The sequence below is a fragment of the Clupea harengus genome, chromosome 16 (genome assembly GCF_900700415.2).
Source record: "Clupea harengus chromosome 16, Ch_v2.0.2, whole genome shotgun sequence".
NCBI lineage: Eukaryota > Metazoa > Chordata > Actinopteri > Clupeiformes > Clupeidae > Clupea > Clupea harengus.
In genome coordinates, this window is record NC_045167.1 from 2088540 (window position 1) to 2116530 (window position 27991).

Genomic DNA, 27991 nt, shown 5'->3' on the forward strand with positions numbered 1-27991 from the left:
TGAAGGTTTAAAGGTCACAGGCATGTTCAAAAATGTGCCTACGTCATTTAATACTCTTGAGTTACATAATTGACATACATTGTTATTAGTATGTCAAAAAAGTCATCTTTTGTCATAACCTTTTTGAGTGAAATTATCAATACATTTCATATATTCAATTCAAGTTTTTTTGTGTTTTCTGAAAAACCTGAAAAAATGACTTTAGGCAATTATTTTAGGAAGGTGACGATATGTGACATTATAAATAAATGTTTGGCTTCCATTTTGTGAGCCCAATCCAAACCTCCGTGACTAAGTAAAGGTGCTAAATACCTCCTCTGGGCAGTTCTCTGATTGGCCCAGTGGGAGAGTGGCCGTACTCAAAATACCTATAATAAGTTGTTGTGGAAGTTGTTCCAACTGCAGCATTTTTAAATAAACCTTGTTTTCAGTCAATTAAACTGCCAGTGAACCAAATCTCATTTTGGTAGCCTGAGAGTCAGCAAATGCAATATGGTTAATGGCATCATTTAGAGGAGAATGGCACCGTGCACATTGAATGCAAGAGCGGCTCTGATGAGGTCCACAGAAGGGAGAAAAGGAGAAACATTACAAAGTGTAATTACTTTAAGCACCATTAGGAATGCAATAACTTCAGTGTTTAAAAAAAAAACAAGTCCAGCTTACTCACATGCTGAATTGGACAGAGAAAAAGTAACATCCTTTTAACTCCAATTTTTTCAAAATTAAGCAAGCTGTCAGGTCTATCCTCACACGATGTCTCAGAGTGAGCTGGCAAAGGCACAAATGAATATGACTTATTTCCCACTCATTACGTGAGCCTTCTCTTCAGTGTTTTGCGATCTATCATTTTAAATGAAGCTTCAATTCAATTCAATTCAATTTGTTGTGGCTGGATTGTAGCTCCTGGGAATGTCATGGTCGTGGATCAAGGTGTCAGTGTCTTGGATGCATACTCTGAGATGGGTCTCTTGGCACAGCAGGTGAAAAAAAAACCCGATTAAGACTCGTTTCACAAATAAACTAATAGGCACTAAATATATAAGTGGGCCATCAGTTTAACCGTACGCACTTCTGATGGCAAGATAATGGCCAGCAGATGTACAGAACAGGTCATCAACTGGCACCCAATTACTCCACCACTTATCACGTTGCCTCGTCCATGGCTTTAACAGGGTGGGGCAATGAGCTTGCCAACAAGGCATGCAATCTTAATTAGACTTCATTATTTTGTCAGACTTCAGAGTCTGTTGACTTTTCTTTAGTACATTGATATGTGTAATTACCAGACAAACAAAAAAAAAAGACGAAAACAGTCAAAAAAGACAAACCATTTCCCCCATCCTTGTTAAAGCTCCACTACATAAATGACAGTTTATTGTCAATGACAATGCTTTTTTTTATGTCCGTGTTGGCATCACTTTACACTGTCTTTGATGTCACCATCAACCATAAATGTCTATAATAATGTCTGTCATGTCATTCTTTATGATGGTATGAAGGTTTCATTGTTAGTAGAGTAGTACTAGGGAAACTATTTGATCCTTTGATTGTCATGGCAAGTAAGGCAGGCACTCCTCGGTGGCTAGATAGCTAACTGGCCTTCTGTGTCTTTGTATTTGTGTGGGAATGTAGACATAAATCAGCATGCAGGGTATATTTCATGTTTAACTGTGCTCGATTAAACAAACAAAAAACGGCAGAGACAAAAGAGAATTTTCCATCACACTTAGTGAAAGTGAGAGTGTGTGTTGGTTGTGTGAGTGTGTCTGTGTGTGCACCCCTCAAAGATCACATGACATCTTTCAGTCAAGTCTCTTTAGTCACCCGTCTCCTTGTTAATCCCTTCCTTCCATTCACATGTAACCCTCCTTGCCCATTAGAATGCACCAGCCGTCCAGCGTAGCTTCAAGAGTCCTAGGCAGACAGAGGGCATCTTGGGAATCCTGCAAACTCATTCGAAGTGGCTTATTGTGTGGGTAAAAACGCAGGTGTAATCACACTTGCAATGAGTTGTCTCCAAACTGTTATTGGAGAGACGGGGACGGCTGTTTGTTTGTTTGTTTTGTGTCTCTAATGTCTCAAGAGAAGGGCCTGAGAATGAGACGGTGGGTCTCGACGGGATGCAACCCGCGAGCCACAGAATAAATCAATAAAGACGTGCCGAAGCGCGAGCAAGAGGGAGGAAATGGAATTTACTCTGCGGACGGGAGATCGGAAAATTACCCGGCTCCATTGCCATGCTGCTCCAGATAGCGGTGTAATGTATGGCCCATATCAAAACAGTGAGCGAGATGGAGGATGAGCGCGGGTGAAAATATCTCTCCATCGCACTGGGGGCAAAGAGGAGTAAAGGGGGAATTTATTTCTCCCCTGCAGACATTTTTATGTAATAAGCCCATTAGAGTCGGTGGCGTCTCATCCGTCCATTCTCCGGCTAAGCGTATTTGTCAGCAGAATGGGCTTTGCGGGGCATTCTGTATTATTGAAGGCTCTTAAAGATAACAGGGAAACATGTATTGGTTTCATGTAGCATATTTATAATAACATACCCTGTAAACCTTGGTGGGAAGAGACAGGCTCCCCGCTCACAGCCGCTCCCTCGTGCTTACTCACAGGGCCTTCATGACAGCAGGGAATACAATGAGCAGTTTTTAAAGGACAAGCGCAACACTCCCGGGGTTCTTTCTTCCAAACCAGTTACGTCGGTATAAAAAGCTTTTAGTTACACCTGTGTATATTCTCAGGTGTCTCCTGATCTCATTGGGGAGCCGTGTGTGAAATTGATGGGCCACTGGTGGAGAACTGTTTGAACGCGGAGTGGTCCGACATGGAGTTTGGCTGTCTGATATCAGAGGCTTATTGCATTCTTGATGTGTCGCTATGCCTAAGGCATTATATGCTCTGCACTGGAAGAACCCCCTGAGATTATTATTTTTCCTCAGATAAATGTCTTTAGCCTGCCAACTCTCATCACTTTATGGAACTCATTCGCTGAAAACCCTCCTTAACTACCGCTCTAGCCACAGGGTTTCCCAGCCTTCCCTGTGTACAGAACATTTATGTGATCTGTATTCATTAAATCCATCAGTGCAAAAGTCCTGATCTGAACTCATTTCATCCCATTAGGCTGGGTTTTTAAGTGCATGGACTAGGCATATCTGACCCCAGATCTGCTGAAAGACTTTGAAATACTTTTGGAAATCCACCCTCAGATCTCTGGTTGTACCGGGGCTGGAGAGCAGTGTGGCGGTGTCACCTGATTCTGGCCGTTTCCCCCGCTCACCTTGTCAGTCATCTCAAATAATAATAATAATAATATTTCAATTTTTTATAGCGCTTTTCTATATACCCAAAGTCGCTTTGACATTTTAGGACAAGCATGACAAGACAACACTAAAATATAACAAAAAGGGTCGGACAAACAGACAAACAGAACATTATATGAAAAAGAAAAGTAGCAACTAGTCTATTAGTGGAGGGGAGGGAGCAGGGGATGGTCAGGTGAAGGCGAGATTGAACAGGATGGTCAGGTGAAGGCGAGATTGAACAGGTGGGTTTTGAGGGAGTGTTTAAATAGTTCTATGTTGGGAGCCAGGCGGATGGGGAGAGGGAGGTCGTTCCAGAGGGAGGGTGCAGCGGCAGAAAAGGCCCTGTCGCCCCAGGTCCGACGCTTAGTCCTGATGGTTTTGAGAGTGTTTGCGCCGGCGGACCTGAGGCAACGGGTAGGGGCGTGGAGGGGGAGGAGGTCAGAGAGGTAGGAAGGGGCCAGGTTATTGAGAGCTTTGAAGGTGATGAGTAGTATTTTAAAGTTGATCCTGTGTTTGACCGGGAGCCAGTGGAGGTTTCGGAGGACCGGGGTGATGTGTTCATAACGGCGGGTGGAGGTGAGCAGGCGAGCGGCAGAGTTTTGGACATATTGAAGTTTATTGAGGACAGTGTTTGGGGAGCCATATAGAATGCTGTTACAGTAATCCAGTCTGGAGGTTATGAGGGCATGAATCAGAGTTTGGGTGGAGTCGAAGGACAGAGAGGGCCGGAGGCGTGCAATGTTCTTGAGGTGGAAGAAGGCGGTTTTGGTGACGTGGTTGGCGTGGGGTAAGAAAGAGAGGGTGGGATTTAAGATGATACCAAGGTTACGGACCTGGGTGGAGGGGGTGATGGTGGAGCCGTCAATGTTGAGGGAGAAAGTCTGGGCTGAAGTCTGGGCTCAAAGTTAATCAAGTCCACGCTCAGAAAGTACGGCCTCAGCACAGATAAGCACTGAATGCCTGTCAACAGCTGAATGCTGTATGGAGATAGATGGGCAGATGAACAATCCATGGACCTGATTGCCAGTGTTAAGCTGTTTGTTCTCTTCAGACCATTAGAATTCTCTTTCTTGTGCCAGGAGAGAGGGAAAAAAAACACATTTCAGGAGAAGAAAATGAATGAACAAACAATGAAAAGAAGAAACATCTCCACAGACACACACACACACACACAACTTGATTGCTGGTTTTAGGTCAATTTTTATTAGCATTTATTTTTTTAGTGTACAATCACACTTTAACATCATAGGTTCCATACATTACATTTTGTGCCATCTCAACACCATAATAAAATTGCTGTTTTTGTGTGTGTGTTTGTTTTTCAGTCGTCACTAATCCTTGGTTTAGTTCCCTGCTACCTGGGCCCCTTCCAGCAGGGTCTCTGTGTGTGAGGGTGACCTTGCTGTGGTTCCCTCCGCCACATTAACACAGTGCTGAGTGGACACAGGGCCCAATCTCCTGCACCACGGGGAGCACAGGGGAATGACAATGCCCATAATGTGCTACAAAGTGCCTGACTGGAGCCTCTGTGGCAGAAATGACTGGAGCCACCTGCTGCACCAAGACAGACTGTATTACCACGGACATGCCAGTGGGTACATGCAGCACCAAGACAGACTGTATTACCACGGAGATGCCAGTGGCTACATGCAGCTCGGATGGATTTGGGATTTTGTGTACACAATGACGCCTGACGGCAGTACGTCCCGCAACTCTACCGCGCTGAAGTTTTGTGCTGCGAGAGATTTAGCGGTGGCGGCGGTGGCGGCGGCTAGGATAAACAATTTGTGTGAGTGCGTCTGCAATGGAGGGGGATTCTGGGCTGCCAAGAGAAGCAGCTGTCAGATGGTTGCCTAGCGTGTCGTTCTGCTTAGGCTCGTTCGCTGGCAGTGCTACACACATCGCCAAGGCCCTTCCGACAAATAAGGCAGCCTGCTGACAGCTGATCACCCGATGCCAATGTTATCATACATTCTGCACTCGCTCCGGAGAGCCTGTGTCTGAACTAAATGGCAGAGCCAGGGCGGTGGAGAGGTGATTCACATGTGTTCACGAACACGGGCAGACATCCCACCCATCAGAGCTTCATGATTTAGGGGCTGAAGTCCACATTATCTCTCTGGCGCATGCCATCACGAGACCCACGGAGCGGTGCTCGGGTGCATAGATATTTCACAAACGGAGCCGCCTTTGAGAGCTATAAACCGCCTCGAAAATCACGAGCCCTATTCAATGGAATGTTCAGTCTTCAAAATGCAGAAATATATCAAACACGGTACAGCACCCGAAAGAGGCAATTTCACTTCACATAAATCACAGATTACTTGAAGTCTCCTGAGAGTCAGGGAACAAAACAGACCTAAATTACAGCACAAACAATGACTGGTGAAGGAACAAAAACACATTACAGGAACCCCCAGCGACACCCTAGAGAATAACCCTCAGGTTCGGGGCTCTTCAATAATTACAGAAATTAGACAGCGAGATGAAGAGCGGCGAGGACACAGAATGGCCGTTTGAAGCTGGAGGCAGCTCGGCTGGGCTCGGCTGCCGCAGCTCCTGGAGCTCTGCCACACAGCATCATTAAGCCACAGCCAGACACGCCACACTTTCATCTCCCTGCGTTAAGAGGGCTGTGGGCTGAGCCGGGCAGACAGCTCCAGCACCAGCATTCAGAGACCGCAGCACTGGGGCCCGGAGAGTTCCACGGTTACAGCACTAAACCGGGGATTGACAGGTCTACTAGAGAGTTGGCGCAGCACTGTTCGATGGAATCAGTTTGAACCCGACTGGAATGTTGATGGTCAGTAAGACAAGAAATACTGCGGACATATAAAACTCTTAATCATTTTTCACTTCCTGTAATATGCCATTTTGAGATTATTTTTAAAACAAGTCTAAAAAGGGACCCACAGATCTTTATTTTGTCATGAGCTATTGGGTCCCACTCCATTGTCAGTGAATGAAACTAAAGCATTATAACTTAAAAGCCAAACAATGCATATTGCACACATCTAATTCAAAAACTAGGAGCAGGCATAATAGAATGGAAATGATGTTTGGCATAGAGGCAGTAACTTTCATCTGAGAGTAACCTTGTATCCTTCAAGTCAAACAGACATAACACTAGGGCAAAAAAATCATGCCAAACAAACCTTGAAAGTGTGTTTTTCTTTCTGTTTTGATTTGTGGTTTTCACTTTTACAAGCGATGGGAGGAGAGAGGAAGGACAAAAAAAAAAAAAAAAAAAAAAAAAAAAACTTTGGGTGACAATCCTACACATCAAGGCCAGCTTGACTGGATAAAGGAAGACAACCTCCGTAGGGAGCAAGTGTTTAATGTCTAATAATAACGACTTCTAGTGAGAGCAGTGCATCTCAAAGCACAGGTGAAACACAATGGAAACCCACTGAGCAAAGCAACCCTTGTTCTCCGAGCAGAGCCCTCTGACTGCTGCGCTACCACTGAATCTTGAGCTGATTTCTCAGTGGTAGCCCACAGTGCTCCCTTTGTTTTGACAGCCTGTACCACAGACATGGCACAATGCTGCCTTTATCGATGGAAATGATGTCCAAATAGACTAGCTGCAAGATTGCTGTCAAGAACAACATGCCATATTGTGAGGAGGCATTTGGAGTGACGCTACGTGACCTTAAGTATCCGATGCTGATGAGAAATGCTTATGCTTCTGGAAGTCAGCTGTGTAACAATGTGCAACGTCCAGCATGCCTGAGTGCATGTGATAGGCAGGTCTATGCAGAGCACACACCAGTGGAGTCTTCAAAGACAGGCTGGTCCTCGATCCCCCTGGCAAACAGCTTGATCAGCTGACGGTGGACGCTGAGGAGACAAGAACCAAGAGCCATTACAGTCCAGCAGAAACAGCATCCCAATTTGCATCGCCACCACCTGGTCCTCCTCGGCAAAAAGCTTTTTTTTTTTTTGTTCTGTGTGCATTGTGCTCTAATTCAACATAACAATATTGAATAAAGGGCCATTGACTCATTACACAAGTTAACAGTGTGAGGATATTAACATTTACTCAGGTAGTTTATTTGCCAGTAATTCCATCAAATCCTTCAATGTGTTTAATAGCTGAAAAGCAGGGCTTAATTTATAAATTTTCTTTTTTTGGCAACGGTATCGTCATCAATTATCTCAACAGTTCATTTGCTGACTCACTCGAAGAACAATTACTGGAGAGGAAAATGCAAAAAAAAATAAAAAAAATGAATGGAGTTCTATTTTAATTAAAAGGGAGTAAAGCTTTTAACAGTGGGAAGGCTATTAAATTAGGGACATTACACAGCCATGCATCATTGACAAAGCACAATGAAGCATAAAATAAATGATGCATTCAGGAGCGCCATCATGCTACATAAAGATTTTCCACTGATAACCACAGCTGCGTTCACACCAGCCTTATGGAATATAGAATCCTCTTTGTACCACTTTGGCTGCGGTCCACAGCTCAGTGGACAGTGTCCTTGTTTCAGAGATACTGTGGGTGAAGGTATTGAAAACATGAAGTGATCACTGCCAGCATGGGACCCCACCGCTGGGTCATTAAGACTGCATCGATTACCAGACGACGGATAAGATGACATATACCAAAATCAACTCTTTCTGCCGATCGACGTCTAGCTGATTCGGATGACTAAATAATAAGTTATCATGCGAGCATAAGTCAAGGTGGTGATGTGACAACACTATAGTGCCAATGCCTTTTCTTATTGTTGTGACTTGTGGTGCTCATGAAACACGAGCTTAGCTGGAGAAGGCGCGGGTGTTAGATTGTGATTTCATTTCGGTTTACCTCAACACCCCTACAGCTGAGCTTCAAGTTCCAGTTCATGGACTTGTTAACAGCTACTCCCACAGGAGCTTTGCCACCAGGAGTAATCCACATATGAAGAATGGGGCTCGGGTCTGGTTGTCTGAGTCGTCGGTCACGGCCCACCCACGGCCTCTGCTTACCTGGCTTGAATGGCAGTGTGAGGCAGAGTCTCCCCGTCGCAGCTCCAGGTGCTGTGGCCCGCGGCACAGCCGCAGGCCGGATGATCTCGGCAGATCTGGCCAAACAGCCCCTTCCCCGTCTCCCGCAGGTCGAGCTCCGAATCCACCTCCTGGTGCTTGGCCGTGAAGCGGAACCGCCGCACGCGGTGCACCTCAACAAAAGGGTGATCAAACTATGGAGGGAGGGAGGGAGGGAGGGAGAGGAGGGAGAAGAGAGAGAGAAAGAGGAAGTGAGAGTGTGTATAGCAGAGCCTCAGTCAGGGACGCAGAAAAGCCTCAATATTCCCCTTCACCACTCCGCTCTACGCCAGGGTACTCATCTCTTCTGAGAGTGACGGCAATTTATTCTCAATCACGCTCACTTTATCAATCCGCCTTTTGTATTCATGCGAGATGTTTGCTTATGAGGACTTTGGACAAACAATGAATATATATAATGCCCGAGCCTCGCTATTTGTGTTAAAATATGTATATGGCAGAAAAGAGCGGCAAAGCTTCTTTGATTCGGTTTGCGTCTCCTGCACCTCCCTTAAGTTGTGAACTTTTCTTCGATGGCTCCTTGATGTCACCTATGAGGCTGCCATCTTATTTACGATAAGTGACCAGGCAGCGTGCCTGAACTAAGGTGAACTCCAATAAAAAATAAACAAGAGGAAGGGAAAAAGTAGCAGAGTCAGCCATAGCTTCTGCAAGCCAAGCAGGTGGCAGTTCTCCTTTGATCTCCGAGAGGCTTGAGTCATCACTGGCACATGCAGCCAAGAGAGAGAAAGAAGTCTCTCTTATCCTGATCTTCGAGAGTGTCAGGAACATTTCCCTGAACTAAACATATCAACTGTTTCTTCCCTCTGGACCAGAGAGAGGCTGATTTTAAAGCTTATTAGTCACTTGCTAAGATATATCACAACATATATCCCATTTCACAGAGATGGTTTGGGATCTCACTGGATTCAAGTAATGCTGAAATAATGATTTTTCTACTACAACTGTATACTTTAACGATCATAACCTAATCACTATAGATATTGGTATATTATACTTAGGCACCACTGAAACAAAATGATGGTGCAGCAATATATGGTAAAAACCTATAGTACACTGAGAAGAGCTCTGCTAATTAAACAGCAGCATCTGAAGCCTGTACCTGGTCATTTTTGTTGGTGTGGCGTAGCAGGTGGCGTAGGAAGTCGAGCCGGGAGCATTTGTGGATGAGGATAAGGTCCGTGGTGCCATCGGACAGGTGTGCAGCTGGTGACAGGCCTTTGGGGCTTCTTGGACAAGCACAGCTCATACTCACAGCGTTGATAGCCAAGAATTTACCCCGGATGACCCGCCAGACGTCCTTACGTCCTAAGACACAACCACAAATGATTAACTCAGGCAGAGGTGTAAAACATCTAGCAACCTGCCTTTACAAATCTTAATGACTGAAAACATAAGCACCAGGTACTGCGCTCGTGTCAAGACAAGATTCCAATATCTTCCACGAGCAGCATTAAATGAAAGTTACAAAACGGATCATTATCAGCAGGCTTCGTGCTCTTTCAGAATCATAAAACAAACTCATGAGGGAAACTCATCAATTTTAGATGGCCTCCGGGAAAGAAATAGGCAAACACAGTTTAATTGGAAACTACTGATCAAACACTTAAAAGCACAAAATGGAGGAATGATTGCGAGCTCACCATGGCTTCCTAGCTTGACACTTTTACAATTCAGGAGGTTCATTTGCAGAGTGACAAAGCTTTGCCCCATTGCCTTAACAGTTGTTGGAGATTTTCACACCAACACTAGTCAGAGTGACAGAGGCAGAAGTGCAGCCAAGTATGGCAAAGACACTATCTCCCTGATTAAGAGGGCGCTTGCCTCGCCTTCCCCTCTCTCCCTGGAGGATCACAGCTCCAGGCAGCCAAGAGAGTGTGCCCAGGAAAATTAACATGCGCGGATGCCAATTAGGGACGGCAAGGACTCTGGGGTTTTCTGTAAACACCACTTATCTGTGGCTTTGGAAATAAACAAATGGAGGCTGCACTCATGCGACAATTTGCTTTTTTTTTCTTTTTCTCCTCTCTCTTTTTCCAAAGGAGGATGTGTGTTGTTTAGAGGGTGCTGGGAGTGCAAGATAATGTGCCGTGTTGGTCTGCGGCAGGCAGACGCAGTGGGCCGAGGCCCTCGCTGGGCATGAGTCACTGGCCGCGCTGCTCTCACCGTTTGGCCTCGTGTTCATGGATGGTGGGACTGCGGCTCGGACAGATGGCGACATCATGCTTACGAGTGGAAGATGAGCCTTGAACCAGTCTGTCGGGCGGTGTATTGGCAAGAATCTGGCCATGCCATTCGTATCGTGATACACGGGTTACGAATCAATATATTTTACGATATATTGTGAAACTGTGAGATAGGGGATATATTGTGATTTAATTTTTTAAGCCTAATTTTAGGAACACTGTCATAGTATAAATAACACACTATTTGCATAAAATGCCAAATGCAAGAAAAAAGCTTTTTTATGCTATCAGAACAGTTGGATCTGCATTTGTATTGATCGCAGTCCTTGTACCATCCAACAAAATGAACCACTGTCTGCCACAAAACTTTGCTCGTCAACTATAAATTAAAAATCGATACAGCATTTTTAAGAATCGATACAGTATCACAAAACATAATATTGTGATACTCAAGTGTATCGATATTTTCTTATACCCCCGCCAGTCCGTTTGCTTCTCCTCATACCACCCCAATACATAGAAGATAACCAAGACTCTCACTCTCCTACAGACTGCTCCTATGGTCAACAGTCCGGAAACTGTTATTTCATGTTCATTATGCTCATTTATACTCTTTAATATCGTTCCCCTCTATAAAACACAATAATAATAATAATAATAATAGTTTGATGCATATGTGTAGCGACCTTGGGTGTCATGAAATGCGCTTTAATATAAAATATATTATTATTATTACTATTATTATTGCTATCTGCATATGAAAACCAGTGTGACTGGCTGAGGGGATGATTCTCCATATTCTGTGTGTGTGTGTGTGTGTGTGTGTGTGGACTAAGGAACATCCCCAGTGGGGAGGGGTGACGTGATCAATCTGGAATAGGAAAAGCAAGCTGTAGTTCCTCACCACTCTCCGACACGCTGTCCTCCTCCTCCTCCTCCTCCTCCTCCTCCTCCTCCTCCTCACATATCTGCTGGTTCTCAAAAGGAAGGTGTCCGCTGTGCTGGCAGAAGTGGCACCTGTAAGCGTGATGCGATAGGGGGCCTAATGTTAGCTACCTTACTGAACAGAATTCACCTCCAAAATATGCACAGTAATGGCCACTGGCTGTCAGAAGCGTCGACACGTAGAACATTAATACCGCCTCTCAATGCCATGAATCACCAGCTGAATAATAATATATTTACCCTGATCTGCATTTAAACTTGTCTCTTGGAGATCCCACGCTGTCAGTAGCTGGTAGGAAAGACACTGTTCCCTCATAGCAGTGATGTGACAGAAATGTCTTGACACCTACAGCAGAGACACAGAACCCATGTCAGGCTCATGATGAGGGCACAGTGAGGTGGGAGAACAGGACTTGGGCTGCTGTTTACCTGAGAAGTCATATCTTGTCGGTCCCATCCAGCGCTTCTTCTCACTGTCTGTTAACAAGTCTCCATAGAAACCATAGCCCAGCAGTGAGACAGAGTATCGGAGGAATGTGTTGTTGTGGTGAACCGAACAGATATCTATAGGCTGGGAGTCTCCTGTAGACACAAGCAATAACATTAGTTATCATCATCATCATCATCATCATTTATTCAGGGAGAATTGACTGAGCACAGGGCTCTTTTGTAGCAATGCCCTGATTGAGGCTACTTAATACAGAAGAACAATAAATAAAACAAACCATAACAAAACAAAACAGACAAAATGAATAAACAAAAACACATTAAACAACTCAGAAATTAAGTATATAAAAAAAAATAACATAAAGTAAAAAAAGTTAAATCAGAATCATTTAAAACAACAGCATTGAGGCACATCCTTAGCATCTACAAGGCTCTAAATTATAAGTTATAAATGAGCCATTTGTCTGCACCATCAGACCATCACCCTGTCAATCATAATAGCTCAGAAAGTATGTAACCATGACAGTGTCAACATTATGTGAGCAGCTAAAATGGATGACAGGTTAGACATACATTCACCCAGACCGTTTTAACCAAGAGCAATGTATGGCAGGTTCTATAAAAAGGCTGTTTTAACCAAGAGTAATGTATAGCAGGTTCTATAATAAGGTAATTCAGAATGGGCTGCTATGCAACCTTTCCCACAGCGTGAGGGTTACTCCTCAGGTGCCCAGATCTACTCACCCACGATGATGTGCAAGGCAGAAGTCACCGGATCATTAGCGCCCACGGTTGCATAGCAGATACAGTCGGTTGAACCTGGTTTGAAACACATTTCACAGGTCAGTGCATGAGAGGGGCATTTAATGGCTCACGGAAGGTCAAATCTGCAGATTCTCAAGGGGCACAGTTAGTTAGAATAACAGTTACAAAATCTGGACAGTTGGCTTTATTAAAAGACACACACACACACACGCAAGACACAAATTGACAAAAAGACACAAATTGTTTTGTAATTAAAATGTAATGTGCCAGCATTATCAATTTTTTTTTTAAAAAACTGATTTTCTCCCTTCCATTTGAAGCTGACTCACAGGGCCATAACAAAGCCCAGTGTCTGGGTGTGAGTGCAGCTCTGCCTCTTTCAGAGGTGGGCCCAGATGAGCTTTAGATGAGATCCTCTCCCATGAGTTCTGGATGCTAATCTAATGCCTCTCACTCAAACACCTTTCTTTCAGAAGGGAGGTGAACAAGTAATAGCAACTAGAAACTGGCACACACATACATACATACCGGAAATTGCTATGGTGCTATGGTAACATTAAAGATGATAAAATGTTTAAGATGGGGAATTGAATCCCATTGTATTTGCCAAATAAATATTGACATAAGTTTTCAGTCGGGAGTTGTTTTTTTTTAGGAAGCCTGAGAACAATGGAGATGCACAATTCTGTTCTTTATTTTCCCCTGTCCAACTGTCGAGCTCCATGATGCAAACAGAACTGGTTATTTCTCTGAGAGATATGACGCGCAGCGGAGCCATTTCACATGATGTGCCCTGACCATAAAAACAATGGGGGGGGGGGGGGAAATGAGGAAGTGACTGTAGGCTAGCACAGGTCATATGGTACAAAACTGCATTGAATAGCATTTTGAAACAGTCCCAGGCAGCACTTTAATGAGCTCCTCATGACAACGGAGTCATATCGATCAAGATCTCTTTATAAAGTTTTGTGCGTTTGAATTCTGAGAAATGAAAAAAAAAAAAAAATAAATAAAAAAAAAACACCTGTGGAAATGTTGCATGGCCTCATATCTGAGAGTAGAGATAAGAGAGAGTAGACGCACAGAATTAGTCCTACTGATAAGGCCTACTGATAAGGCCTTTGATAACAGTAGAGGCTAGGCCAAGCAGGTGGCCAGCTGGTCACATTCATTTGTAAACTGTAATATCACATAATGGGATACGGTGATAAATGAGTCGTGTAATCAGTCAGCGGTGCTGTTTGTAAGGTCTATTGTAAGGTCTATTACTAGTACCAGATACTATTGCAATGATCCAGAAACACACACAGCTTTTTTTAAGCATATAAAAAAAAAATGGAAGCTTTACGACTTGCACACATACAGGCTAAAACATATCCAAACCATTCCCCATTCTGCTTGCTGATAGCCTCCGGATAGATGACTTGGTGGGAGCTCTCCCAAGACCACGAGTGAAAAGCAGCGATGTCTGTCTGCCTGTCTGCTTAATTCAGTATTTAAGTCAACTCATCTGCCCTGACAAGAGACTGAAGATGTATTTGTGTTTTTTTTTCTCCTGTGAAGAGAGACGATTCTGCTGTTGACAGGGTGCCTTGCCTCCCACTGCAAAGCCCCAGACTAATCTCCTGTGATCAGTCTCCAGCATGCTACTGCTGGGGCCAGTTGGGTAATTCATGTCATAGCAGTGGAATTTATGATGATTTAGAAAATGCCACACAGCACACAGCATGTGGCCTGTAATGGAATTTTGAGTGATGGATTCTGGAGGGCTCTCCGGCCTGGGGCCCTATAGGATCCCTGCTGTCGCTTAGCCACAGGGGGAGAAATCCTGACGTATGAGGGGGGGGGGGGGGGGGGGTCCAGAATTTCTCTCACCATGTCCTGCTGTGTTTGGATTGCCTTTAAGTGGCTTGGACTCACCTGCAGGAATTATACCAATCCGAATGTCACAAGGGACAAGAGTCTCCTCAGGACAGTTCTGATCCACGCCAGAGTCGGACTGCGTCCTTGAGATCAGGCCGTGGACAATCTCGCTGAACATGCCGTCACCCCCTACACAAACCACCCTGTGAAGAATCAGATAATATTGATTAGTTTACTGATTGACTGAACAGGAGCTGCAGCCTAATGAATGGAGCAAACTAGAGTTGAGACTTGTGAGTATGACCTCTAATTCATTTTTTACTTTGCATCTCAATGTTTTTCTCATCAAAACTCACTTAGTATTCAGCGGCACTATCCCGGCAGGAATTAGCAATAAGTATTGAGTCTGTATATTGATATGCATTGAAATGGAAATTTAGTCTTTCAAATAAGGGAAAAACAATCTCCCAGTGCAAATTAAGATCCCACATGAGTGTAGCGATATCTCAAAAAGAGCCAGAACATACCCATCATAGTTCTTAAGATCAGCATCAGTGCTCAAGTGGTCCCTTGCATGATTAGCTCGCTCTGTCACTATGGAGATAAATGATAGAAAATGGTTCAGTATGCATGTATTATAAAGCACGAGAACTGAATTAAAACTAAGGAAGCACCTGTGAGGATTTTTTTTTATGGCCGATGACAAGCAGAATTATGTGTCAAGCAAATGCCGATTTTCTTAACAAGAAAGAAAGAAAGAAAGAAAGAAAGAAAGAAAGAAAGAAAGAAATACATGAGTAAAATGTTTATTTTCTCTTTAACAGGTTAAACTAGCTTTAAACGAAAAAATATCTAAAAGGCATGTGAAATTAGAGACAACAACAGTAGTGTCAGTAGTTATTTTTGTTTTAAATTATATTGTATCATTTTAAGAATTAAAGCAAAAAACAGAATGGTCTGACTTAAAATCTAAATAAATAATATCATTTTAAGCATTTCAAAATCAAATCAAGTTCAGCGCAATGAGTAAATCAAAGATGATACAGCAGTTTTTTTTTATTTAATGCCAATGTAAATTTGAAATAAACTGAAATGACAATCCTATACAGAACTATATTGCCTTTAGTCGGTAATGGTCGTTGATTTATTTATGGCTTCTCTTTCAAACGTGTATGTAGTGCAGGGTGTGGACAGGGAAACTCGCCCAACTTCAGCAAATGCAGGAGTGGCTCCTATTTGTGTGCCAGTTGACCAACTTCTTGTTCGTGTCTTAGTGTCTGCGTATTGGACAGGTAGCATAGCACCTACAGTGTTGTAGGACTGGCTATGACCCGATTCTGTTCAGAATTTGCTTCCAATATCTTGTTGTGCATCGCCCACAGTGAGCTTGCTCTGTGAGGTATTTTCTCTGTGGTCAGGTCCGTGCTCCTGTCTTCGCTCTTGTCTTCAGAGTGTCCCGTCTCTGGCCTCTGTCCTCCTGTCTCTGTTTGTACCACATTGTGAAGCATTTCCCGTACTTGATGTTTGACTCTGCTGAGGAAATATCGATCTTTTTGATGAAAGAAAATGACCTAACTGATTAACTTATTGTCTAAACAACTATGATTTTAATAATAGTATGTACATGTTTGTAAATGCCATATAGCTAAGCCACATTCGGCTAGGCCTGTTGTTGTTGCTAGCTTGGATCGAGGATCGTAGCCAGACAATACAAGGGCTCCAATTGAATGTTGCTGAATCTTTTCTCAACCGCTTCCAGAAGAGTGTTTTTGAACGTTTTCACGCCAAGATCCGTTAGAGCACTTTTTCTTAGGAGATGTTTCAGTGCAAAGATTGACATCTGCTGCAGTCGCTGAGGAAGAGCTGATCCCTTTCGTAAGCTCCTCAAAAGGTGCCATACAGAGTCAAGATGTTCTTCAGTGCACCCCATTGGTTCAAGGTAAGGATTGCCAGTAATTCGCACTCTGCAGCATATGCCCCCTAAAACATGCTTCTGCTCCATAAGACATAGAATATGGGCTGTTCCATCTGGTGGCCATCTTGCTGTAGCCTTTTCTTTGACTAGCCCAGTTGTGTCGGCACATTCTGAAGTATGCGAGAGGAGAATGTTTAAAGTGGCCGCTGTTCTTCCAATCGCTACTATGTCACTTCTACTGCACTGTGAGAACATCCCTTCATCTATCGCCAGCTGGAGCTTAGGAGCCTTACCAGGCAAAACTAGGTAAGTGAGCGTCCTTCATTGCTTTCGACATATTTGGGGCATCATCTCGCTGAATTGCATGCACTTTGCTCTTGGGAATGTTTCAGGTTTTAAGCATTTCGTCAAAAGCCATTGAAAGAGCAGATGCTGTGTGAGCCAGAGAATTATTTTGCGTGTCGGAGAACTTCATGAAGTTTAAAGTCAGGATCAATACACTGTGCCGTCAGACTCAGCATAGAGTAAAGAGAATAGAGTCTAAAATGTATGGAGGTGACGTCAGCTTTAAGTAGACTGTGAATGTGGGAGAACGCAGTATTGTAGAATTCAGGCAGAAAAGTAACATCTGCTGGGCCGTTTGTATCGTTCATCCATGCGCACCATTAGACGGTCAAAAACTTAAAACATTTACGACTGAAAACGGATGGTCATCTAATGAAATACATTCCATTACTTTCTTTGTTATGGCTAGTGCTAGTTTCTTTGTTTTGACCATCTCGCTCTGGGTTTTCAGCAACATGGCCTATACGGACTGTTTCAGTGCGGGGTGAAGCTGTTGCCTGTTCAGCATCAACAACGCATTTAAGATACTCATTGTGTTACAGATACAGGTTGCAATCGTAATGTCCTGTTCACAGACTTTGTAATACTTCTGCACAAATTACATTTAGGTAAAAGGCTTCCAATGCAGCTTGTGTGCATGGAGTGAATGCTTCCACAACAAATAAACAAATACATTGGCTGAAATAAACAAAAAAAACTGTCTGGTTGCCAATCAAAATATTAGAAGCAAAAATCGTCCAGGTCCGATTGATGAGCAGTGGACCGGTGCATCTCTGATTAAAACCATGGCATTCTTTTGTCTACACTGTCTATATAAAGTGCCCACAGTGTATCAAAGCCCTAGAAATAGAAAGAGAAATTAGCAATAGAATGGCCTAAAATGTCTTCGCTGTGGGGAGGTCCCAACACTACGAGAAAGACTTCCATTTCTGTTGTGCCAGTGACATTTACAGACCATGACTCATAGACACATTTTTGGTACCAGCCAGACCTCTATATAGTCTTCCTTTCAGACAGATGTCTTTTTGTCTATGGCTTTCTTCTTTCGGTCCTGTTTCTGAACACTCTGAGACCATATGACTCATTATGTTTTCAGGAAGTTGGATGGTTGCTCTTCTGTGTATTAGTGTACTAGTCCCAAACACAGTTTGAAGCTTTCAATGAGCACTGGAAACATCTTAGTTATAATAGAAGAACCTGCAAGAGTGAAAAGGGGGGGTTGCAATATTTCTCTTTTGATAAAACCAGACACATTCCAGATGGGTGGCATGCCAAGTTAAGGAGCTGTCATGCAGGCTGAACTGAGTTTATATAAGTCAAGAATAGGTTATTGACTTGAACTAAGTGTGTTCAAGATAAATGTTTACAATGTTTATGTTAAACAAATTCTTGAACAAAAAGATACTGTAAATCACAATTCAATTTAAGGGAACGAAATGTGTATTATTTTTTTCAGTTTTAGGGCTTACTTTCTGCAGATGATTGATTGTGTCTTCCTACTGAAGAACTGCAGTTTGGCATCAACTTGGTGAGAATCTCACTTATTCAGGAGTTCATTGCAAACTCGTTTGAACTGTCAGTTTCCTCAACATGTACATGTGGCCTATATGAAGTCATGTCAATGTGGCAAGTTAGCTTCTGATGCCAAATGAACTTTACTTTTATAACCAACCTTCAAAATGTATGAAAACGCCCTTTGTGAAGTTAACTGAAAATATTATGGTGATGTGCAGCCATTTTTAGTTCATTTTTCCCCTTGACAGAAAATGTCCTACATCCATCAGATGATGGTCCATCAGTTCATCAATACCCACTGCCTCCGCTTCCATCTCATTTAAACAGTTATATAGGGAGTGAAGCACTCCATTTGGTCATTACGTTCAGTTCATTTGATGCGGAGCAAAAAGATGCAGCAGGAGTAGAAATGATAAAGAGTCAAAATGTGAAATTTCCATTTCCCCATGACTGCATGATGCCAGTGTCCACGATCATCTATGGCTTTCCGGAAACTGCTGCAAAAATCTAATGTGTTGGGATTTCGATCCTTATCAACCATTAGAACTTCCATTACCGTGGCTGACTGACAGACAGAGCTTTAAATAAGATCATATTCTTGAGGGTGTTTGGAAGGCGAGGCCATTCGCCAGTTCTATTTGCAGGTTATAAAAGCTCATTTTTTATTTAAAATGTTAATGCAGGCCAATGACGGGAACTCACCAATCACATCAGTGGAAATTGAGGCACGGGAAAAGATTGGGGCGACTTTCTGCTCGTAAATCCGCTTCCCTTGTTGTTTTCCTCCGAAGGGATTGATGTACACCAGCAAGCGCTTGGGTCTGCTGGCTGCACAGTGAGGACAGAAACACAGTCATTACATACAAGACTATTTGTTTGACAGCAGCATTGTTTGGGGGCTGACAGTACACGCGTGAAGCTTTCATTAACCAACAAACTTTGTCAGCTCTCACTGAAAAAAAAATGGCCAACCGAGTTTTTCAGATACGGGAGGGAGTGTAAGTGCAAAAACATGACAGGACTCTCGACCAGCTACGTTGTCACGTGTTTCTAACACAATGGTAGAAAACCCCAAAAGGCAGAGACCAGAGTGGCAAGTGCCCTTAGTGCAGGTGTTTCAACAGCATGATATCAGCCTCACATCACAGCACTAACACAGACTTCAGTGAGTCCATTTACTCATATATGAAACCCTGTGAGCAGGACCTAACCTTCCTGAAGCTGATCCCTATCCTTTGCTTCATAACCACATAACTAACCAGTCCAAAGTACAGCAGCACGCCTTGATCATATTCAGGTCACTGAGACTGAGACACTGAGAGCAAAGGAAATCCTGCAAGATTTCCTTCCTACCAGCCTTGGCACAAAAAAAAAAAACATGTTTCAATGAAATAAACAATTACAAATGTCTCTTTTTCTGGACATCAATGCTTTTGCATTTCTATATTCCAGGGTTGCGGAGTGGAAACCAGGCATCATTAGGTCCTCTATGGGGGCTATGGCTTATGGCTTTTGGGGATTTAACAAATGGGTTATCTTTAGAAACCTGACATTTAAAGCTCACCTCATAGCCTCACCCTGCCAAGAGTGCCCCCTCATATCAAGACTGGGACGACAGAGTATTATTGGAGTGAAAAGCAGCCCTATGGTTTGTGATGTGAACTCTAGCGATGAATACAGTGGATGTGACCTTCTGGAGAACCCCTCCCTGATCCACTGCACCAACCAATACAGAGGTGACAGAGTGTCAGACGGTCCTGTGGCACGAGTCATTCTACTCCATATAGAGACTATCAGTAATATTGCACTACCTGAAACCAGGCACATTTGATTTGTCTTTAGGTTAGTATAGGTATATTAGGTTAGTATAGGTTACTATATGTGTATTATATGTTTAGCAGATTGTATTGTATATTTATTTTGTAGATTTATTATATGTTTATTATATGTGTAATCTATGTTCAGAGTACTTATATGTTATGTTATGTTATTTATGTTATGCTATGGTAGTTTGTTGTACAGTGTCTTGTCCTAAGAATTTCAGTGCCCAGTCTGACTGTTTTTCTGTGCATCTGACAAATAAATACTTGAACTTGAACTTAATGGGTGGGATACTCATTTCAGTAGTGAAACCAAGGCTCTGGTCAACATTTCTATTGGCTGTAATTTGCTGTAAATACTCTAGTGTTCACAATACCATTTCATGTACTCTTTACTATGCATTACTTTCAGTGATAAAGATATGAGTGACATTTGTAAGAGGTAACTGGAGATCACATGACATTCTGAAGCAGAGAAGAGAAGAGAAGACATACTCAAGAGAGAGAGTTGCTCCTCAATGGTGTGGACCCACTGCTGACAGAGTCCCCAGTCGGGGCAATGGAACGTGACACTGCTACATCGCCAGCGGTGCTGCCTCGTTCTCTCCGCATAGAATACTGAACACACACAAAAAGGGAGGATGAACGCGAGAAAGAAATGAAGATAGATAGAAAGAAAGAAATGAAGATAGATGGATAGAAAGAAAGAAATGAAGGAAAGGGAGAGGCCAGAGGAGGAGAGTGAGTGCCACCCTAAGGAACTAGGTGAGAGATCACCATGATCAACATCTCTCTTTCTGTACAGAACGTTAAAGAACACATCACATGTGTATGGGCGTATGGGCTCAGCCCTCATGAGACATAGACAGGCAGGCATAGATTAGCATCAGCACAACAGAACAACATCTTTGGCATACCTGTAAATGCAGGTGGCTGATAGGATTCCTCTGGTCTTTTGGGAACCCTGTGCCATTTTCCAACATTCTTCTTGTGACTGTCCTCAGCCGTCTCCTGGACAGCTAGGATCTCGCATACAGGAACACCGTGGCTGCCAGCTGAAAGAGACAGCACCACACTTTAACGGCCCCGAGGCTTGACTCTTAATGTGCCAGGAAATAAAAAAAACTCAACTCAAAAAGCCAAACTGATCTCTGTGTGACCTTGTGAAAGTGAAATAATTCTTTTTTTAAATGGACTACTTGGCTTAAAAAACAAACACAGTCTGGCAGAGTGAGACAGTGCTGCAGCGTGGAGGCGGCGAATGTAAACACAGACTTCCCAGGTACACATCACCAGCAAAATGAAGCATCTATTATAAACACAGCAGCCAGGGGGGGAGGGGTGCATGTCTCTTACATGTTATACAACATGTTTACATCACAGGTCAGCTTTCCACCACGTGCACTGCATTTGTTCAATCTCTTTGTGTGCCGTTCTATCACTACTGCCTGAATGGCAGAGCGGAATAAAAGAAGAGTCATATCATTTGTCAGCACCTTCAGGTTTTGGGCACCGTTCTGACTGCCAGGGTGTCTGGTGTAGAACATACAGGACTGACTGCACAGCAGATGGTCAGAGTACAGGCTGCTCTAAGCTGCCAACTAGGACAGGAAGCCGAAAAAACAAGCCAAAACCCAAAGGTGTCTGTCTGAAGAGCTTTCAAAACTGCAGATGTGTCCCACAGTCAATAAGCAAAAAGTACAATATGGTGTGGTGAAGGTATGCACATCATGATGCAACAAACTAACTGCACTGAAAATGGAGGTAAACTTTCCGCCAAGGTTAATAAAGTGTTCATCAGTCTTTGTCTGTGAAACAGAAAAAACAAGAATCTTACAAACCGACTCGTTTCTTTGTACTCAGCAAATGATTTCAGATATTTCTCAAGACAGAACCGACAGATCAGACACCAGTTATGTGAGGGATTTGGCACCACACCATCAGACATGCTGGTTACTTCTGTAATCTTATCAACCAGAAGGAGCACTTGACACACAGCAGCCATTTCAGTACACCGTGATTACAAGTTGATACCTGAGGTGAAGCAACCACAAAAGAGTACCAAGACAGGACACACAGGACGATTACATCGCTTAGCTTTTTCTCTTCTATATTTTTTAGGAGTGCTGCACTTTTTGGAGTCCTTTCCTTATCATTTATTAACACATCAACTAGCGGCCAAACTTCTTCTTTCTTTCTAGAATCCCTAAGCTGATTATTCTATATTTAGACAAGGTGCCTCTGGCAGATAGTGGGTGGTGCAGTAAGGCCTCATGTCTCTATTGCTGGAACCATACCAGCGGTGAGTCAATAGTTCCCTGATCGGGGCATGCTTGGTGGAACCAGCCATCCACCATATCTTATCACACAACTCACACGCACTTGAGTGCTAAATGATTGCTCAAGCTACGGTGGGGTTTATTTGAGGTCAGTTGACTCTGGTATTAGGAGGAGTATTTGGGGGACGTGAGCAGAACAGAGGCTTCAACTTAAACCAATGGGGGGGGGGGGGGAGAGGAAATGCCACAGGACAATGACAGACATTCCAGAGTATCGGAGTCAAACAGACCCATAACCCATTTGAGTCAAACAGAACCATACTGAGTCAAACAGAACCAACACCCATCTGAGTCAAACAGAACCAACACCCATTTGAGTCAAACAGAACCAACACCCATCTGACCCAAACAGAACCATAACCCCCTCGCAGTGGGTGTCTATAGGTAAAGAAGAAAGTAAATGTTAACCTAGAGATGGAAATAATGAACAAGTTCAGATAATGAGCTACTAAGTGTAACTTATTACAAATCACAACAGACCCTCTTAATCTAGGCCTTTGGCGCCTAGGACTAATCCTGTGCATATGACACACCGACACATATAGCCAATTCCCTCAAGACCCGTTCTTGAATGTTCACTGCGAAGAGGTCATAGACGTGGCAACAGAAAATGAACTAACAATGACATCAAAACTGAACGCCAGTAAGGCTATCAGGTTACCTGGGACCAGTTTTTACAATTTCAAACATGTTATCAGACCAACAGATGAGCTAATTGGGTGACAATTTAAACTGCTTTGGCGGTCCACAATAGACTGGCCCTGGAGCATGATTAAACCATTTATTTTATCACTTTGTACAGACTAAGGAAACACAAGACTTTTTTTGTTCATGTACATTGTATTTGTTGGCTTCATCTTTGACACCACGCTCCATCGGAGAAATGCTCAGCTGTACTGTTGCAAATTAAAGATATAAAACAATCTTCACAGATAAGCTTACTTATCTTAAATAATCAAGAGTCAATGGACATGGAACATGATGTCAAAGATGAAGTCATGATGCATGGAGATCATGACCTGTGTATGCAACAGTGCCAGTATGCAACAGTGCAAGACAAGAGAAGAACGAAACTAAACTAGAAGTCTAGGTCTGCTTTTATGTTCCTAATAAATATAGTTGGGTTCAAGGCCCCAAATACATATGTTGGGGGTTTACTAGCCTAATTAAAAAATGCTCAAGCCAATGTTGTTTCTTTGTAGACTTTACCATACATGGGAAATATGCACTTGCTAAGCCCTAGCACTTTAGAGAAAGAAAGCACTACAACATGAGTATTATATATCAGAATTTTAAAGATCTGATCTAATAGTGTAGAACAACTCCTGAAAATGTCAAGCATCTTCCATGAATAGTTCAAACGCGATGTTTTATGGAATTTGGTAATTGTTTAGCAACCCTCGTTTTTTTGCAGTAAAATTAGGGCCTTCAGACCTAAGAAACTAAAGAAGATACAACCCGATATGTTTGAACACTAGTTCTTGGGTACAATGACATTATTTACATAAAGTATGTCAGGAAATCCTTCTAAAGTCTGTTGATCTGACATGGAATGACCCATTTATTAAATAAAATACTGAATCCTACGCAACATGTGGCGCTTTGAGCTGATGGAATCACCACGTTCAAAACATTCTAAAATACTTCCTATTTGCCTGGGATAAATGTTTAAAAGTTATTCACTTTCAGGTGAGGTGTTGAAGATGAAGGCCTCCGGAAACAGGGTCTTCCATTGATCAGGAATAACAATTCATCTCCTGGCTGAATCACTGTGCTCAGTGAAGATAAGGAATAGCCTACATTATTTTTGTCTGGCTGGTATTTTTAAGCAATTTGTTTGCGGCATTCTCCACACAGTCAACCTTTCTGTGGTGTCATTACTATAGGCAGAATCTTTATCACAAATAATCTTAGTTACACACATTTACTTCAGTCACAAGGCATGTTGAGTGGCAGGATTCCTGGTGTTGTGTCCTCTAAATAAGAATGCATACCAACTTTGGATGTACCAAAGATTGAGTGACAGACTGGGAAATTGTTTGGATATAAAACATGCTTACAAACCACAAGCAACAGATTAATATTCAGACAAGAAAATCCAAACTTCAGCACCATTCAACACATAATCCCTTTCCCCACAGCGTGAGGCTGCGCTGGGGCATGACGAGTAATATAAACTCAGGCTTTCCAGGTACACATCACCAAATAAATGCAACATCAAACACAATCCCAGTAGATGGGAGGAGGGGGGTGCATGTTTCACAAATGATGCAGCATGGCTGAACAGATTCTCTCTGTGTGAACAGTGTTTGTTCAGCCTTCACTTTTCTTCCTTCCCATGTGCTCTTTTACTACTGGCAAAAAGGACAGGTCATATCCTTCCACAGTTCAGCTGTCGTCCAATTCTTATGTTTTCGATCACAAAGTGTATTGTAACCGGCTGCACGGTGTGTATAGTGACTGGCTGCACGGTGTGTATAGTGACTGGCTACATGGTGTGTATTAAGACTGGCTACACGGTGTGTATTATGACAGGCTGCACAGCAGATGGTTAGAGTACACACTACACTAAGCCGTCAACATAGACAGGAAACCACCTGGTTAGGTTAATAGCTACCACGAAGCAGGTCTTAAAGGAGCCTCAGAAGCTTCCAGAATTGGAAGTGTATCCAGCAGTTTAGGACTGAGAGTAAAAAGGGTAAAGGGGGTGAAGTGGTATAAAGTTTCAGTGACCAGCCATGAGTTATTTATTTGGGTTAATAATAAAAGCTAGCTGAACAGATTGACCACTGTATGCAATTCAAGACTATTCAACTATAAATAATTGATATAAGCTAGAGAGCAGTTGTATAATTTATTGTTATCTTGGTAAATCAGATTCATGTTAAACTGCGTATAACAGCCTATAGAGATTGCTTACATTTGTTTATATTATTTAAAAAAAGTAAAGTATTCAGAGGAGGGAGGAAACCCTACCCCATATGGACCAGCCCAAGTGGAAATCTCTATTTACATCTTTGTATAAAAGGTAGCATTGTATTTCAGGAACATCTAAAGGTAAAGGTCTCCACAGTTCAGACAATTGGTTTATAAAATGATCCCAACATTTACTTAAAGCATACCTGGGGTTCTTTAAAAAACAGGAGTTTCTCAAAAAAAAAAAACAGATATATACATTAAGACGTAACCCTAGTTGTGATTTCTTTATACTTTTCAACTCAGATCTCTGCAATGATTAATATGGCCAATGATTCAATGATTCAACTAAAGAAAATGGGTGTTATTGTAGTCCTGGACTGTTCAGCATGAACTGGGAGCAACATTTTTCTCCAACCTTGACTGTGACCTGTGCCAGCTCAGCAACTAGCCTCATTTGTTTGTATGAAGCCTGGAAAACACCAGCTGCTGTTTTCTCTGAACTGACCTTGGCTAGCATTGCAATAGCCCTGATACACTGACCACTTCTGCAAAAACTGACTTGGAGTGAGACACTTCACTGTTGTAGTCAGAATGTCAGATGTCAGTGTGTCACCTCAAGGCCCTCGCTCACGCTGTTGTCAATGCAATGTCATACATCATACAAATAATCATTTCAAAAAGCCTCATGAACATAGAACTGATATTTCCAAGGTCCAGTGTTTACGTTATCCACTGCTTAAGATGTCTTAAACCTTAAGATTAAGTGTAAAAGCTGAGCCAGACTAAAGAATTCAGTCAATTAAAATGTTTAAATTGTGGCATGTGAAATGGACCCGTGAGGTAATGCTCTTTGTGTTCCCACTACATGAAAAGGAAGAGGAGAAAACTCACGCTGGTTGTCAGTACTGCTCAATGACTGTATCAATAGTTTTTATACAGTCATTGCTCCTGCCAAATCTGTTCTCCATTACAACTTCTCAGCTGATGGTCAGGTGGATCTGTAGAGGATGTTACTACACCTGTTATTTTTACTGCGAGGAATCGTGGTAGTGAGATAAAGACTCTTCAGAATCTCTATCAACTTGCGTCAGATGGAACATTGATCTTTCTTTTGTTTGGCCAGGGAGGAACTAGCAAGTGAGTTATGGAAAAAGCCATACAAAGTACAACCAATCACAAAACGTCAATATCGGACAGTGGAGTTGATTGATGGGATACACCAAAGGTCTGACAGCCTACGATGATAAATAACCTCCTCCAGCACCAACTCACCATCACAATAAAAATGACAATGTTATGATACATGCCATAGAAATTGCACTACTGTATCAATATTTCTTAGATAGGCAAATTTAGTGTGGAATACACTTCTACAACATATTTAAGGTGGACTAAAAATACAAAGTACGGTCAATGATTATGGGTAATAGCTAGCCTAGCTGTGTAGTGTGAACTACTGCAACACCTCTATGCCAGGGGAGACTTGGGGAGAACGCGAGTGGACCAGAGGCCTTCGTTGAGAGACAACTAAATAAAAAGACACTCCAACATGAAATGCTAGTGACCACCACAAGCATAACAAAGCCTTCAACTTCAACTGCTCAATATGCCTTCCAAATAAATGGCATGCATGTATTATTTCGTTGTTTTGAGAATAACGAGGACTAAATGAAGACACCTATCAGATTGATCGCCATGAACAGGACGTTATCTCTTGTTAAGCATTCAACATACCGAAGACGGGACTTCATACGGTTAATTCAACATTTTAAATTGCAAAAAGGAAAACCCTCAAACTCGTGCTATACCTCTTTAGATTTACCTGACAGCGGTTTACTTTCAGAAATATGATTTACAGATGTATCTAGAATTCACGTAATTTTTACTTTCACATTATTTTGTGTTGTGACAAGTTGTTTTCTTTAGGCAACATTGTTCACTACAATGTCAATCGCTACATCATAGCATTAGCTTGCTGTTTCACACTAGTCCCATGTGACCTCGCTGCCTCTGCTCCTTTCTCATCGCACATAACAAAACAAAGGAATTGTTCGGTATAAATATTTGACCAATAGCTTACCAGCTTTTCCGGTGTTCCAGTTGCTTCCAGGTGCACGTTTTTTGTTGGGTTCTGCTTCCTTCCATGCGAAAACAACGCTGTTTAAAGTGACATCGTATACCCTGTTTTGCAGCCAGAGCCGCGATAACAGTAGTCTTGGTGGCTTTTCCATTAGCTAGCTACTTTTATCGAGTCCAAGCAACTGGCATAGGATGGAGAGAACGCTTGTTATCTACATTGCCCCATTTCTGAAGTGATGAGCCGCATGTCTGTAAAATCAACCACCGTGTTCACTATACACTGCATCTACATTTGACATTAACCTTATTTGCTGGTCTTTTGCGTGGCGATTTCGGTAAACCACGTAGCGGTTTTCTCGCAGCAAAGGCAAATGAAGAAGGTTTCAGTTGTGACGTCATTGCGTAATCATATGGGAGGAGCAAACCTGACAAAACTCTGCCTTCCATAACAATTCTTCTCCTATGTGGCAGACACCATGCCACGAAA

General features: G+C 42.7%; 1 protein-coding gene across 1 annotated transcript; it reads right to left on the bottom strand.

The window, feature by feature from the left end:
* Positions 1–4487: 4487 nt before the first annotated feature.
* Positions 4488–27875, bottom strand: cerk (ceramide kinase). Its single transcript, XM_031582525.2, has 13 exons — positions 27506–27875; positions 21085–21222; positions 20663–20785; positions 19050–19175; positions 15100–15166; positions 14630–14775; positions 12689–12763; positions 11927–12079; positions 11738–11843; positions 11457–11569; positions 9469–9674; positions 8289–8500; positions 4488–7151 (listed from the first exon to the last, which is right to left on the bottom strand). The coding sequence occupies exons 1-13, from the start codon at positions 27654–27656 to the stop codon at positions 7064–7066; spliced, it is 1704 nt and encodes a 567-aa protein (XP_031438385.1). The 5' UTR covers positions 27657–27875; the 3' UTR covers positions 4488–7063.
* Between the last annotated feature and the right edge of the window lie 116 nt (positions 27876–27991).

Coding starts and splice junctions, on each gene's coding strand:
- cerk (XM_031582525.2), bottom strand. CDS start 27,656: ATGGAAAAGCCACCAAGACTACTGTTATCGCGGCTCTGGCTGCAAAAC. Junction 12,764..14,629: donor GATTGGTATAATTCCTGCAG/GTGAGTCCAAGC, acceptor GTTTCAAACCAG/GTTCAACCGACTGTATCTGC. Junction 11,570..11,737: donor AAGTTTAAATGCAGATCAGG/GTAAATATATTA, acceptor TCACGCTTACAG/GTGCCACTTCTGCCAGCACA.